At 35.6% G+C, this 17,098-nt stretch overlaps 1 protein-coding gene across 3 annotated transcripts in view; it reads left to right on the top strand.

The window, feature by feature from the left end:
- plxnb3 (plexin B3) overlaps positions 1-17,098 on the top strand; it is a 260,187-nt gene that overhangs the window by 137,192 nt on the left and 105,897 nt on the right. For all 3 annotated transcript variants that reach the window (XM_039776222.1, XM_039776221.1, XM_039776223.1), the window contains exons 3-9: positions 4,432-4,611; positions 4,716-4,844; positions 7,573-7,673; positions 10,505-10,637; positions 15,354-15,513; positions 15,613-15,721; positions 16,254-16,362. In XM_039776222.1, coding sequence (XP_039632156.1) covers positions 4,432-4,611; positions 4,716-4,844; positions 7,573-7,673; positions 10,505-10,637; positions 15,354-15,513; positions 15,613-15,721; positions 16,254-16,362 — 921 coding nt within the window. The remainder of the gene's footprint in view (positions 1-4,431; positions 4,612-4,715; positions 4,845-7,572; positions 7,674-10,504; positions 10,638-15,353; positions 15,514-15,612; positions 15,722-16,253; positions 16,363-17,098) is intronic.

Raw genomic sequence — 17,098 nt, 5'->3', positions numbered from 1 at the left:
GAGTGGGGGCAAAGATGTCATTAGAGGTGAGGTGTTGTGAGATGGTTTGTAAAAGTCTTACCTGAAAGGAGAACCCAGGACAGTGAAGAGTGGAGGAAAAGGATCTTGGGGACAACAGATATGGACATACCCAGAAGATGACCAGTAAACCACTGATGGTGATAATGATGATAAACAGATACTGCATAATTATTTACCTGTGCATCTATTTTTAACGCTAGTTGTAACTTGGTAGACTAGGGAGTTAAGGCCTATTGTGAAAGTATTGGGTGAAGGCTGAACCCATCTTCGTACAGTCTGTTCAACGGTAACACACACTTGCATCTGCTTTAATGCTGTAATATGGCCAAATATGATAACATCACACATTCAGTGCATTTGCCTCGATTTTAAACCAGAGTTCCTATGCCACCTTGCCATACCACACTTTCTGGTAATACTTAAATTAAGATTGTGAGGTTTTCACAGTTAGTGCAGTGTTAAGGAATACAGCACTGTTTCACTTAGAAAGAAATAATTTACAGAAAAAATAATGACAATAAGGTAGAAGATTTCACTTCAATAACTTACAGCAATAATAAGCAGTATTATTTTTCTAAGAACATTTGCCAATGATGAAAATAATTTGGGGCTGCTATTTTAGTGGGGCTCTTTTTTTCCTTTAAGTTCAGAAGTAAACTTATTTGATGTGAGGATAAAAAATACAAAAATACACGCTTTCTATAAATGTTAGATAAACCATAAAAAAACTCACTGGGCAAATAAATTTATATCTGTATTTAAAAAATCAAAGCCTTGCAAAATTCTCTTGCCCCAGCATCTATCCACAATTGACTATGTAATTTTCAATTTCTCAGATAAAGTACATAAGATAATAACCAAAAAGGCTGCATCTTCATTTAATCAGATCATAACTGATACATGTTTCTCTCAGTACATAGAAAGTAAATGCTGAACAGTTGCGCATGATCTCCTTGGAGTAAGTTATGTTTTACAGCTTCTGTAGTTTAACCTTAGCCCTCCAGGAAAGGACAATATGTTTTTGATATTTTTGTGCAAGGGTGACATCTAGAGGACAAGACATGATGCAATACAGCACTGCTACTACAAAGTTTTCTTTCCTGTATTTAGTGCCTTCTTAAGTTCAGGTCAGTATTGTGCCATGCTTCAAATGTTAATTGACTAATTAAAAATGCATTATATTGCCTATAATTGCCTCCTGTTTTAGGAATGCCAAGCCTTGTTTCTGTAGGGCTACAACAGTTGCAAGCTTCTATTCCAACCATTTTCCTTATTTCTGAGGTTAATAGAATTTGCTGTTTCTTTAAATATCATTCCTCTCATTCGGTTCCATCAAAAATTCCTAGTTTTTGGCCATTCATTTTCTGACAGTACTACCAAAATGTTTTATGAAGAACAATGCATTAGAAATTCTTGGATGCATCCCTTCTTTTTAAATATTCTACTTAGCCATCTTCTTTAGAGAAAACACAAATGAGTTAAAGTGGTACCGATTAGTTGTTGTCTTCTTTTTATATACAGTATTATCTGTCTTGCCAATGCTAGTCATAAGCTACAGAGCTGCAGGCTTTTGCTCCTGCTTTTTGTGCAACCTGGTTTCTAAACAGTTAATTCGAGTTTAAAGTCCTTGGGTGAGAAACATTTTTGGCAGCATTGGACACGAGGCAGTCACTAAACCTTGTCATGGCACTGTAGTATTGAAAGGCTTATATACACACACACAGACACACATACACTCTACACTACCTAGTAAACTCTACCTTTACTACCTAGTAAATTTTAATGTAGTCAGTAAACCTGGCACATTGAATCCCAAATGTGCAAAAAATAAAGTGGACATGGAAAGGCCATGCATACTTCACCCTGACTTTTACCAGCCTATGATTCCAACAGCCCCTCCTAGAACTGTGAGTCAGTAACACTTACCAGGGGAATTTTCTTTTTTTCCCATTAGTTTCTTAATTAGATGACAGTCCTGATCTTCTGTTATTTAACAGCTTCCTGCAGCTCATTTTCTGGAATTTCAATTGAAAAGAGTAAAAGAGTAAAGACAGATACTTGTGGCTATAACTGCTTTTAAAATACATACACTTATTAAATCACTGGGTATTTTCCCGCATTTTAATGCACTTGCTTTTTTAAGATTTTTGAGTTCTTAATCATTTCTTTTTGATACCCAGCAGCCTAGGAACAGCAAGGTACAAATACCCTTGAATGCTACTGGTATAGTCTATATATGAACTGTGTATCTTTTTAGTACCAGTCATACTACTAAACTAAAGATAAGATGAGAAATGATATAAAAAATAAAAAAAGGGAAAGTATGCCAGATAGTACTTTGAATTTCAGTCAGCACGGAATAATTAGCCACACACCACTGAAAAATATATAAATATAATCTTAATATATAATATGCTACTGTGACTGTCCGTTTGTCTGTCCAGGATTTTAAATCACCTGTAGCTTACAAATCCGCTTTCGGGGTGATGATTGACCTCCATGGCTATTCTTCTTTTTATTTTATTTTATTGTAGAATCAACTCTAGGCAGCGGCCATGCGGCGCATGCTTATGGGCGCCGTTCTCAGCCCTACCACCTTCGCCATTACTTCCCCTACCTCTTCATATCTTAAATCATTCTTGAGGCAGATTGAAGATTTAAGTGCCAGCTTAAGTGAAAAATTAAAGAAAACGTACTAAGTAATTGCAACACAAACACTGACTTAATCAATTTTAACGTGAAAAGATGCCAATGAAAGAAGAGAAGAAGCAGGCCTCTAGGGTGGAGAAAAGAAGAGCTGCTCAGGAAGCAGCAAGCGCATCAACCTCTGAGCAAATGAATGCTAAATGTACAGAGAGAGTATGAAACCTGTGTATACAGTGCACATTATCGTGCAGTATGCAATTACTGGTAAATATATAAAAATTAACCATTTATAAATTTAAGCCAAGCACAAAATGCTGTACATGTATAATTATACAAGCAGTCAATTCAGAGGATGACAGCTATAATCTAAATTACTGTTTCTCCTACCCTTGTTTACTGTTTGGTAATCTATTCTTGGCATTCATTTAACATTAGCATTTATATATACAGTAGACATGGTAGGTTTTATATAATTGGATGTAGTTGGTGACACACTTTATCATCAAGATAAATTTTAAAAATAACAGTGACACAAGTTTCTTTAAATGAATGCCATGAACAGAATTCTGTGCTGTAGGGAGTGGAAGAACAATAAATATAGATAGCTACCTTACACACTTGATTGTTTCCTCAAAAGTATATATGCAATATCACATTCTATAGCTATTACATGCTTAAATATACATTTGCAAGAGTTGCATTTTATGGCTGTGTCATTTTACCATTATCTCTTTCCAAACTATAACCATACTTTAGGCTAAGAAGCAATTGAATGCATATTTTTAGTGCCATCTAATTGGGATTATGATATAATTCCTGAATCGTCCTTTTCCTTTGAATGGGATCTGTTTAGACTACCCACAAATATTTCTGGGATTTTTGAGGAAATTGAAGTACATGGAGAAACTTTATGCAGACATGGGAAGACTGCACAATCTCTAGACAGACCTTTTTTGGATTGGAATTGGAGGCCAGGCCCATGAAGCTGTGAGTCAGTAGCACCAGCCTCTGAGCCAATTTTCTGGCCTCAAACATAACAGTTTTAAACAGTAAAGATCTTGACCTTCTTAATTTCAAGAAAATCTCCAGGTTCATTCCATCTATTCAGTTCACACTGATTATGTGCTGAAACATAACCCAGCAAGAAACAGCATGAGGCAGGAACATATATTTGTTGCAGCACCAATCTTTTGCAGTGTATACATACACCTCCATTACATACTTGAGGAGATTTTGAGATCCCAGTCAACTTGATGGCATGTCATTTGACCAAGAGAGGAAACTTCAGTTCCAAGATGAAACTAATGTGCATGTGAGGTCCAATGAAGGATGCTTTCAGGCAGAAATTTAACCTGAGTGAAAAGCGCTGTAAACCAACCACTACTCTTTACTGTGTTGTCAGCACTAATATGTTAAATATACAAACTCTATAAATATTCCTTGTTTAGTGATTTTTTATGATTTGTATAATCACTGTCTGTTATGCTTAGGTTTGCATAAAATAGTAATTGAATTTAGGTTAAAAATAATTGAGCATTTGACAATTTGTCATTGTCCTTTAGATATATATGTTTGTCCAATTTAATCTTGACAGATCACTGAGAAAAATTGCCTCCATATTATTTTGCTAGTCCAAATTTATTACACTAAATAATTTGACCTAACTGAATGTGATTTTTCCATTTTAATAGATGTGAATTGCTTAAATGTACTGTAAAGTGTATAAACTGTAAGACAGATGTGCTTAATAACTATTTGTTGTAGAATTCGCCATTTGAATACAAATGTGGGGATGAACACACTCCAAGTCCAATTGCAAGTCGGATGTCAGTAGAGGCAGTTCCGGCTGTGATTATGGAAACTCAACTCTCAGCTGTTGCTTCAGTATCAGAGGTTAACCAAACCATTATTTTCTTGGGAGACGCCAAAGGACAGCTCCACAAGGTAATTCCTAAAGTAGTGAAACAAGTAATGGATGACTGCAGTTTGAATGTTTGTTAATCCAGAGCATATGACTTAATTATAAATTTTCTGTTGTGATTTTTAAGGTATTTCTGAAGTCACTTAATGAAGGTCAAGTGTACAGTAGTGAAATACTAGATGCAGACTCTCCAGTCAGCTCTGATTTACTGTTGAATGTTAATCAGGACCAAATATATGTGATGACTTCAAACAAGGTAAATTTCTAATTATTATTTTTCAAACAATTTCTCAAAGATATTTTCCTGAGTGTCCTTTTTTTGACAAAACTCTTTCTTGTGGTTTTCAGCTAGCAATAATCACATCTCAGAATACCTTAATATACTATGACATTATGGCACAACAGCACAGTGTTTAGGGCTGCTGCTTAATGGATCCAGATTCCAGGGTTTGAATCCTGGACACTGTATCTAGTTTTTGTCCATTTAGAGTTTGGACGTTTTTGCTGGGTCTATGATTTTCTTCTGCTTCATTAAATTCATGCAGGTTAGGTGCATTGGCAATCCTAAATTGTACCTAGTGTGTGCTTGGTGTGTGTGTGGGTGTTTGTGTGTGCACGCCCTGTGGTGGGCTGGTGCCCTGCCCGGGGTTTGTTTCGTGCCTTGCGCCCTGTGCAGGCTGGGATTGGCTCCAGCAGACCTCCATGACCCTGTAGTTAGGATATAGCGGGTTGGATAATGGATGTATGGATGGTTACATTTATTGATAATTCCAGATTAGTTCAAGTGTAAGGGTGGGTATGTGACTCAGTTGGCCCTACAATGGACTAGCGTCCAGTTTAACACTCTTTTATGCCTTGTGCCCAGTGTTGCCAGGATTGGCTTTTATTTGTTATGGACTTGAATTGGATTAGGTGGGTTTGAGAAGGTTATTACTTTTGTACTTATTGGTCTTTGAAACCCCCTCAAAAAAATTGTAGTGGACATGATGAATGGTTTAATAAATGGAAATTCAGTACTGTAGCTATTGCTGTTGTTTTAATTGTCCTTTTTGCCCTGTTGTTAGTTAAGTTGCCTTTTTATATAAAAACCCTATGCAGTAATTACAGAATTTTAATTCCCAGTGACTACATAGAATACCTTTAGCTTGTCAACAGCAAATCTGAATAAGATTTACAATTAAAATATTTATCCTTAAGTGAAGATATAAATAGTTCAGTAGAAGACAGGGTATATGTTTTCCTTATTTGTTTCCTTATTGTCTTAATAGTTAGTGAGATGACAGCTTAAAAAAATCCAATAAATACTCATAAATTCCTTGTCTAGATTAATATTCCCAAATACTACCATGGATCATTGTTAGGTGTAATGTCTATTTGCACAATACTGGTTAGTATTTTTTAGTAGTTTGCAACATATAGTAGTATACCAGAGTTTATTTCTTGCTAATTTCTAAATGAACACAATTAAATATTTATTACTTTCAGTATAAGTCACATACTATTGGAGATATAAAATAAAACTTTATTTACTGAATAATAATAATACAGTAATAGTAATACAATATCATTAAATAAAAGATTTTAATTAGAACACAGGACGCTGGACTATGCCATTTTTATGCTAGGTAGATAGTATGTGAAAAGCAATATTTACTTTCAAAAATGAATTATGTAAGATGAGCATAATTTTTTTCTTTATGTAAACAAGATTAAGAAAATCTCTCCATTACTTAACTGTAAGGCCGGGGTTATATTTCACGCGACGCGGCACATGCTGCACTGGACGCTCCTGCTACACAAGCATTGTACTGCTTATACTTATGCACTTACTTTACGTAAATCTGAAAGTATCCACCAGGTGGCAGTGCAAGATATTATCACAGTGAGAACAGGTTCGGCTTCGCTGTGTTGTGAATTGCCTGGATCACCTCATTAACTTCCGATGACACCTTACAGGAATATCTCTGAAAAGGATGTTTAATGATTAAATCCATTAGTCCAGGGATTTGTCCATTTCAGCTGGCTTTGGGCACGAGGCAGAAACAATCCTTGGACAAAGCATCAGCTCATCGCAAGGTGAATACAAACACTCACATACACTAGCGTCATTTTAGTGTAACCAAATCTCCATATCTTTGGAAGGAAACTGGAGTACACTGAGGAAACCCAGCCGGAAAACATGTAAACTCCAGGCAGGGAATATCAGTGACGTGACTCCCCTGCAAGACAGCAGCACTAACGCTCCGCCACTGTGTCACCCCCATGTATGTAATTATTAACAGTATTCATTATTTAAACGACATTACCGATTTATCTGTAAAATGTAACATACTGTACATACTTTAATGCATTTCATCATGAAAGTGATATCAAGTATAAATCTGAGGATTCTAAATGTGCAGAGAGTTGGAATATCATACATTTAATGTGCTCAGTGTGGTGATCTATTGCTGGTGATCCACTGCTGTCGGGACCGGAGGAAGCCCGAGAAAAAAAAAGGCACAGAAGACAGTATGTCAGACTTTTAAAATGTATTTTGTCATTACGATCGGGAGTATGCGACGCTTGAATATAAAAACACCACAAATACATCTGTATGTCGGCATTTTGCTTCACCCCATCGAACCATTCATCAAACATCGAAGAGCGCACACCGATCTTGTATCCGCAATGCGGTTTTCTGTCACATGTAAATAGTAAACTGATTTTCTGACGTCACATTCCAACTTTTAGCACTCTGCGCCCCCCGACTTTTTGCTGGTACTGCAAGTTGCGCACACGCAGCATTAATTTCTGAGGACCTGCTCAAAGGACACATCAAATGAATGCTGGGAACGTGTGGCAGTCATGAATGCGGGCGCGTACGCCTTCTGAGCGTGAAGTATAAATGAGCCCAAATAAGTATGCATGAGACTAGATTTATTTTGTCATTTACTGTATAAGTGTATGTATTTTTTAATGTGAATGTTTTGTTTCATTTCCAGGTGATAAATGTACCTGTGTCATCCTGTGGTCAGTATGCAAACTGTACCTCATGTCTAGAATCTCAAGATCCTTTTTGTGGCTGGTGTGTCCTTGAAGGGAGGTAATTCTACCCTTTTTTATCAGGAAGATTCTAGTTGGGGATATATGTGTTCACTGTATGATTGATGAAATATCTTGGCTCCAAGGCTTTTTTTAATGTTAAAGGTTGTGTGTGTTTTGGATTTTTTTTAAGTGTGACTTAATGAGTGCCCAATTTCCTCTCAGACCCTTACCCCTTTCTCAACCCCAAATAACTTTGTTCTGTGCATTGTGGCTTCTTCAGAAATGCAGCCTCTTCTACAGACAGTTTATCCATCTCCGTACTTTAGTAGTCTCTTGACTATTCATAAGTTTAATGTTTCTGTGGTAATCTGTTTCAGAAATATGTTTGTGAGTGCATTTATTTAATTACTATCCACATTGAGTGTTAACCATTAGATTATGACAGAAAATGATGCTTGTGTCCTTGAGATATCTCTGCACAATATTTATCTCAAAATTCTGCTCTGCACATAGTTTATCTCTCTTTTTTGGGAAAAAGTCAAACTTGTTATATAAAACATCTGTTTACATGTAGAGTCTCTCGATTTCACCTTGATTTTTTGCAATTTCTAGCCAGTGTTTAAATCTATACTAATAAAAGGCAAAGCCCTCACTGACTGACTCACTCACTGACTCATCACTAATTCTCCAACTTCCCATGTAGGTAGAAGGCTGAAATTTGGCTTATTCTTTACAGCTTACTTACAAAAGTTAAGCAGGTTTCATTTTGAAATTCTATGCATAACGGTTGACAATGTCCGCCATGTTGAACTTTCTTATTTATGGCCCCATCTTCACGAAATTTGGTAGGCGGCTTCCCTGCGCTAACCAAAACCAATGTACGTACTTATTTCAGTGGTATGACGCCACTGTCAGCCGCCATATTGAACTTTAAGTAACTTTGTTACTTATGGGCCCATCTTCAAGAAATTTGGTACGCGGGTACCCAACGCTAACTGAATCCTACTTACGCACATATATACGTCCATAGCCTACAGCTTGGTCAACATGTGATGTGGTGTTAGGTCCCCCATCCCAACGCCTCCCACGTTGTTGGCTGCCTGCCAATATAAGGCCGTCCGTCGCTCCGGTCTCTACATTCCCTTCCTTGCTTCGCCACGGGATTCACATCTCCCTGCTGATAACTACAGCCTTTTTATTTAATCCATGGCTTCTCCGCTGTTTTATTGTTCATTTATTACGATTATAGTTATTGTGTAGGTATTTTAGACTTGCTTTACATTGTTCAGGTACCCATTTCCTTTATCGTTCCAACCGTACCCCCATTAACATGTCTATCGAGTTGATCACCATCGATCAAAGAACTGTCACTTACAGAGTGTTTTCCATGCCCGGAGATGGCACCTGCCTTTTCCATTCTTTTTGTTACATATTGCACGGCCATATCAGGCTCACTCTTGCTATCCGGAGGAACATTGTGTCTTATGTATTGAATGACTGAGACAGTTTCAAGGTGTGGACTGATGACGGTACAGGATATAATTATACTACACAGGAGCACTATAAGAGTGAAATGCTTAAGCCCTTCACCTATGCTTCTGCATGTGAGTTGATGGCTGCCGCTAAATTGTTCGGTTGTCGCTTTCAAGTGTACCGAAATGGCCAAATATTTTACACATTTCGACAACCGCCAATGCCTCGTAAACATCTTAGATTGACAGGTGACGATTTCAGTAGTGGACACTTTGATGTTTATGAATGTTTAAACTCTCAAAAGCTGGATGTGAAGTTGTTAATGAAACAGGTTGTATGCTTACAACGCTTGACAGATGCCGAATGTCACTTCAACACAAGTCCTGCAAATACTGTCGTAATTGAAACAAACCATGAAACTCAAATCGATTATGACAGCAGCAATCCAAGCTGTGAGATTTGAGACAAAATTACTTTTCACATGGCCAACTGTACGTTGCATGCTCAAGAGTAAGCTCAGCGCACAGCTTGGTCATATTACAACTGGAAGGCTGAACTGACAATGTGGTATACAAAGAGATCCTTAACAAATAATTATTGGTATATTTTCCCTCAGTTTAAAAAGGTTTAATTTTCTTCTTAATAAAAATTTTAAGGCAGTACTTAGCCGCTGCGATGTGCGGGTATTTTGCTAGTGAGTAATAAACATGAAGACTACAGAAATAACTGAATTTTGTGAACTTTGAAGATACAGTGTAACCTCGGGTCACGAACGTCTCGGACCACGTACAAATCGGGTTACGACCAAAAAGTTCACCAAACTTTTGTATCTGTTCATAACCACACACTCGGGTGATGAACAAGGCAGTTTCCCTTCCGGTTCGTATGTGCCGATGATTCCCGCATGTGTTCAGTCTCTCCCTGTGCATTCCCTGTGCAGTGAGAGAGAGCACAAGAGAGCGAGCAAGAGAGAGTGAGCGTGAGAAGACAGTTAAAGAATGCACCGGGCTTGTTTTTAAAGAAACTGCAAGGTTAGTTTTCTCTGTTCAAGGTTTTCTCAGTGTTATTCAATGTTTTTACATTTAGTTTACTGTTACGCTGTGCATTCTATGGTATAATTAACTATTTTTGTGCTTAAAAATCTTTAAAAAAAGTAGATTTGCATACAGCTTGTACGGTCCAGAACGGATTAATTGTATTTACATACAATCCTATGGGGGAAATTACTTCGGGTCACGACAAAATCGGGTTGGTACCAGAGTTTTGGAACGAATTATGGTCGTGACCCGAGGTTCCACTGTATTCAAAATACAAATGTTTGAATTTCTTGTCATCTGCTTTTTAAATACTTAAAAGAATTTTGTGAGACAATAAATTGACTCTCTGGTGTAACTGTGATTCTTTTAAACTCTATAGATGCAGCAGAAAATCAGAATGCAAGCGATTTCTTGATGTCAATCAGTGGCTCTGGAGTTATTGGAATGAAGAACATTGTATCACCGTGCAGAATCTAAGCCCATACAATCAAAGCAGAGAAAATCCAGCACAGGTTAACCAATTTTTTTTCTTTTTTAATAAGGTGTATTCACATATACAGTAATGCAAAAAGCATCTACTTTGATTATGAACTAGTCTCAAAGTTCGTAACACTCAAGAGGCTACTCAAACTTTTATATATTTTATATATTTTCTCTTTAACTTGTCTGACACTTGCTCATGATGGCAAAAAGGGTCTTTAATACAAATTAGTCAAATGACAGGAGAGGTGTACCAGCTTGCTTCTCCTGCTGCTTGAGATAGGTTAACCATAAAAAAAGAAAGAAGACACAGAAAATCATTTATCTAGAAATGAATGTAAAGGTTAAATTTATGCTTCTGCGTCAAGCCTATCATGTAGGCTATAAAGTAGTATATAGATGGGCATCATGCCGCGCTGTAGGCACTTGCCTAAATGCCATTTGGCAGTGTCTTGACTCCATTTTGCTGAGCTTCACGTGTGGTGCCAGCCACGAACAAAAACTGCATAAAATGCAAGCTTGCTCCACATGCAATACAATTTCTTCTTTAGGCAAACATTTGTCTGTTACATTTTTCCACTTTTTTTATACATTTATTGACTTCCAAACTGATATTAACTGATATTTCACACAATTATAACACAGAGTTATGATGAAGTATCATATACAGTAAATGTGTTTGTTTCCTAACTTCTTCAACATGGCTTTCCTCGATCTGCTCCATGTTTAAAATAATGGAAATGCATTTCAGGAAATCTGTAGTTGCCAAACATGGCAGAGTCATTGTGGTCTGCATAGGGTCCATGTCAACATAATACATAGTCACATTTTTGAAAACACCAGGCTATAGTGTAGGCCAGATGCAGAAGTATAAATCAGCCTCAAGAGGAAAGGGCTTGAAGAATTAGCATTTCTGTGTAAGCATAGAGTAAACACTTATGTACTCCGTATTTACAGTTCACTGAAAACAACCTCACAGCTATATCATCTGCAGATCACGATGATTAAATATTTCTGTAATTCTCTAATTTATCAGCAAAGCTTCAGACCTGCTCTCTAACATGGTCTAAAGCAGCCAGCAAATTTTACCTTGAGACTTTAAATGAAATTTTAATTCTCCATTGGATGATACTTTCATAAATGTTATATGTAAGAAATTCAAACTACAATTAGTTGTTGATCCTCCAAAACTAACAGTAGAACATCAATCAATGTCATTTTTACCTCACTTGAACTGAACTCTGCTGTCTATGAATGCTATTGAGCCATAAGTCTATTTGGTGACATTTTTAACCACAAGACATTATAAAGTGCTCTTAAAAAGCATTTATTTAATGTACAGTAGTGTAACAATGAATGTAATTGCATTTTTTAAATTTCTGCTATTTTTCAATATATGACATTGTTAAAAAAAAGTATTCAATAATTCAAATTCAAATTTTTTTTTTTTTTTTGAAGCAACTAAAAATATTTCAATTGCTCCACCGTTTGTCAATTAACTAAGTCCGTGAATGCACCAATGTTTCTTCATGTAAAGATGAATTCTTAAATTTTGAATTCATGCTTGAAAACAGTGCTCTGCTTTCAGTGTCCTAAAACAGTTAACAGTGCAAATAGAAGTAAAAAATTAATTCACATCAAGAAATGAGAGGTAAAAAAGATTAAATTATGTTGCAGACAGATATAAGATTTGTTAGGCAAAGTATGAAAATGTCACTTCTTAGTGCCATAGCTATCAGATGAATTTAGCTTTGGATAGAACTAGTTTCTGTTCGTGTTATTTAGCCTTGTGTTTGAACTTTCAATTCACATTTGATATATTCTCTTATTTCACAATCATCATATTCATGTATTTTTGCTGATTTTATTTCTGTGTGACTTTTTAAAAGCGTGTTGAGTATTAACATTTAATTCTTTTCAGGAGTAAACATGCACCATAGTGGTAATCAGAACATTTTTGGACCGAGGCAAAAAGGATCATAAGCAAAAATTTGTAGAAAGTATGAATCAGTGGCTAGCTATTGTCCTGCAGGCATAAAAGTTACTTGTATCATTTCCTACTATTGAATTGACAAGACTTTTTTTATACATCAAGTTCTCAATCATTCAGTTCAATGTACCAGTTATAGAAATAAGTTAACACTGGTAAATTTAATATTTTTTAGAAGAAGCACTTAAGATGTAATAAATAAATAAATATAGCTTAATCTGCTGTTACATTCTCTCAGAATTGAATTGATCTCAACATTTTTCTCCTAATAATTAAATTTCCACATGGGTAAGCGCAGTAATGCTAAAAGCCTTTTTTGTGATCTGGACAGTGATGTAAAAACCAATATGCAAGTATGAATCGCTGGAACCAACAAACAAATTTACTTTACAAGTATGTCATTATTATTAACTTATTTGGGTATAGCAAAATAAATTAGAGAAAAAATAGAAATTTAGTAACAGTTAAAAGCATTTGCGAAGAAATAATATTGAAAAGGGAACATCTTAGTACAGTATCATTCAACGGACCTGTAAGTTTGCTATCACTTATTTAAAATGTCTTGCACAGTAAAGATATCTGATTTAACATTTGGTTGTGAATTGTTTCATCTTACCACCAATTCACCTCACGTGGAAGTGAGTTCATAATGATAAATACCTGAAAAAGATTGCTGAAACAATTAAAAGTAGAAATTTAAATAACTGCAATGGATATTAGTAACCATGGTGATGAAAATTTACATGTTTGTAGCTTAAAATGAAAATGACTGTTTCATGACATGATGTGTTCAGTGTTTGTATGCAGTAGGTGTCATTGATATACACTTTCTATTTTTTAACTCCTTTATTTATCATTACATTAGTACTGTGTGTTTCTTGTTTACCTATTTCCTATAATGCTGCTTGTGGCTGCTGCAGAATGTGGCTAATAAAATAGGAATCTATAAATCAATAAATAAAATTGCACTAAAATACAGTACCACCTATAAAACAAGATTTGTTTAAGACTGCACATACACTCTCAGTAATTTCATTTCTAAAATACTGTAGATAGGTAGTATCAAGTATAGTATATGAATGTCTTTTTGCATGGGTCTGAATGGCCATACTACCAATGACATGCTGTGAGATTAATGGTTGATTCAAAATTGGCTCCAAGTATACAGTATATGCATGCATTTGTGTCCATTGACAGATCCTTGACACCCAGTGCTGCCATGTATGATCTAACTACCAGTATTATCATAATTGTTAAGGTGAAAAATAAATTCATGAATGTCAGTCTTTCTCCTTTGCTAAGTCACCTGCAGTAAAAAAGAGATACTGGAGATGAGTTAATATTATTTCAGAGTTTTAAAAATAGTATTTAATGGCGGAAAAAATAGAGTAATGTTAAAGGAGTATTTTTTAATTACCTTTGGATAAGCCAAGCTTGTAATTTGTCTGATGATTTGTTGACTGGTATTTGCAAGTGTGCATGAACAGTAAAATCCCAGTGAGTACATGTATCATTGTTTTCTTTTTGTGTGTGTATTAATGTTCTGTGTTTCCTTTGATATAAGTAAGATTACAGTGGTTCTCTGGTAATTATTACTTTACCCCACTCCCACTTCCTGATGTATAAATTATCCCATCCGAATAGGGCTTTAGTAATATTTTAAAATTAATGGTTTGGAGTGACATGCTTTCGATAGGGGCAGAGTGGTACATACACAAAACTAAAAATAATTCATTTAAGAACTAAAGATGGCTTTCAGGAATGTTTGGTGGACATTTAATTGTTAATAAAAATACAGGTAATGTAGTCTAGACTCTATAAGTATTTTTAAAATTCCACAATTGATAAGTGTTTAACTGCTGTGAAAATTTAGAAAAAGTAATTTAGGAGTGTGCAACCTGTACCATAGGCAATAAATACTAATGTATCTAAATGAAAGAAGAAACTATGACACGTTTTTATTGTAAAGCACTTAGATATTTCTACAAAAATAATGCTCAGTAACATTGTATTTAGTAAACCAGTCATATTAGAATCACTGTCAATAAAACATGTTACCATTCTTATGTTTCACAAAGAACTGGACACTAAAAATCTGTAGTCAAATGTGTGTGTCATTTATAATTTTTCTGAAATTCTAGCTATAAAGTAAAAGATAAACATTTTCTGTTTACATAATATATTCTCATCTCTAAGAGATAAGATTAACATCTATATACAGTATTTAAAATGCTAAGGGTTGTGTCAGTGTGTCACAAAAATACTTGTGAACCACTGGGACTAGAACCCTCGAATTTGGTCTTAATCAAATGATTGCAATATGATATGCGCTTGCTGCAACCTCTGCGAAGTTATTAGGGCTTGCATCTTTCCTACAGCAAACTGCTTAGAGAAACTGATCAAGTGACATGGCAGCAACAAAAAGAAGAGCAGAGACATCTGCTGAGCATGTAGGAAATTTCAGAAACCAATTTCGTGATGGGAAGAAGAATGACAGCTCCAGCATCTGCTAAGCATCAAGCATATATGGTGCGGCAACCTGCTGCTGTTTGCAAACCACAGGAGATGAATCTTCATTTTGTCAGGAAAGGAGGTTCACATGATCGAAGTTTAAAACTAATGAGCCAACTGCAGAGGATAAGTGAAAGGAAACACATGAGCTAATCATATCATAAACTCTTATTAAAAAAAAAATAAATAAATGTGTTTTGAGTTGTTTTAGTTGCTGAAATAAAACACAAACTTTTTTTTTGAGTAGGTTTCCCTGTTTGTTGATCGTTTGCCTAGCTTGTCGGAAGGGGAACACTTAACTTGTTCATTTGGAGAAAGTGTTAACCAGCCAGCAATTGTGAAGGGAATACATGTCATCTGCCAACCACCCCTGCCAGAGCATATCCCACCAAATGACCAAGGGAAAGGTATGACATTTATGCCTTATTCATATGTATTTAGTAATTTGTTTGATCCATATTTTTGTTGACTAAAAAAAATAATTTTATTTTTATCTTTTTAAATAGATTTTGTTTCTGTCCAACTTGCGTTGAAGTTTAATAGTGTCATCGTGACTTCTGTTGATTTTATATTCTATGACTGTAAAGCAGTATCAGAACTTGCCATTTCCTCTCCGTAAGTATGCTGGTGTCGAAGTGTTATTGAACTCTATTTAACCATGCTATCTTTGTACTGTAGATCTGGCTTTTTAAAATATTATGTTTTAGAATTCTTTGACTTTCTCTCCTCTATCTGCCACTATAATGTTCTAGTCATCTATGATTTTTGTCTAGCTTTGGAGCTAGCAAGAGTACAAACCCCCTTGTGCAATATTTAAAAGCTGCGCTTTATGTGTTTGCTTTGTTCTTTCTTGCTAAATACAAAAATGTATAATATGGATGTTTTACTTATTAATTGGAAAGACTCTCTGGTTTAAAGACAGTGCTAAATAAAGTATCATAATACTGTTAGTTGTTACAGGTTTTGACTGATTTAATTTTGCCATTCTGGATACTTGTGTACTGCAACAATATTCCTGTTTGTGTCTGCGATCTTATAGTACCCTACTGCTTCTATGATGGTTTATCCCCTAGCCTCATGTGTACTATAGAGCAGCATTTAAAAGTATACTCTTGTGTCAAACCAGTTTGATCATGTATGCTTGCAGATGTAGAAGCTGTGTTGGCAGTGTTTGGGGATGTCACTGGTGTCTCAAGGAGCACATGTGCACACACTTAGATAGCTGTCCATCTGAACAAATAATCTACAATGAGAAAGTAAGTATTAACTCCTTTGGTGAAAATGAATATCATTTAGTGAAATTAGTATTTAAGCCCTGTTTTGATTCTCTGCTGGAGTGCTTTGCATGTAGATTTGGTATATTCTCCCTGTGTGATTATGAGTTTCTACAGGAGAATTTGGACTTTGTCCACGTTTCAAAAAGATACGCTGCTAGGTTGAGTGGCAACCCTCGTTTTCCTGTGTGTTTATTAGGTACTTGAACCAGTTTGTACTGCTCTGTTTTATATTATAGTCATGTTTAGGATATAACTCACCAGTTCCCTGTGATGAAAAAAGTGTATTCAGGGTGAATAAAGGAGGAATTATAGTATCACAAACTTATATTGTGTAATTACTCATCTTAGTAACAACCTGACAATGCCACATATAACTGCCCGTGAGTGAATATCGTTTCTTTCTCTGTAATAATAAAATGACTTTTTTGAATATTTGTACCTGTGATTTTGTTAATTGTCACAGCAAAAGTTATTCTAATGGGAAACTGTAAATGTTTTAATACAAATGCCATATCAAAATCTCCTTTGGTGTCTAATGTTATCCACGGAAGATGTACTACATTACCTTTCTTTTCGCCTGTTAAAATTTTACATGTCAGAATTGTTCAACCAATTTTGAATACAACTAATGTCCTACTGCATAGTCCATCACTCATACATAAATTATGCAATAACATTACGATACATCCTTCTTTCAACAGTAATTCGGCCGGTG

The sequence above is a fragment of the Polypterus senegalus genome, chromosome 13 (genome assembly GCF_016835505.1).
Source record: "Polypterus senegalus isolate Bchr_013 chromosome 13, ASM1683550v1, whole genome shotgun sequence".
Classification (NCBI taxonomy): domain Eukaryota; kingdom Metazoa; phylum Chordata; class Cladistia; order Polypteriformes; family Polypteridae; genus Polypterus; species Polypterus senegalus.
Note: the sequence above shows the minus strand (reverse complement) of the source record. Positions and strands in the feature narration are given on the sequence as shown.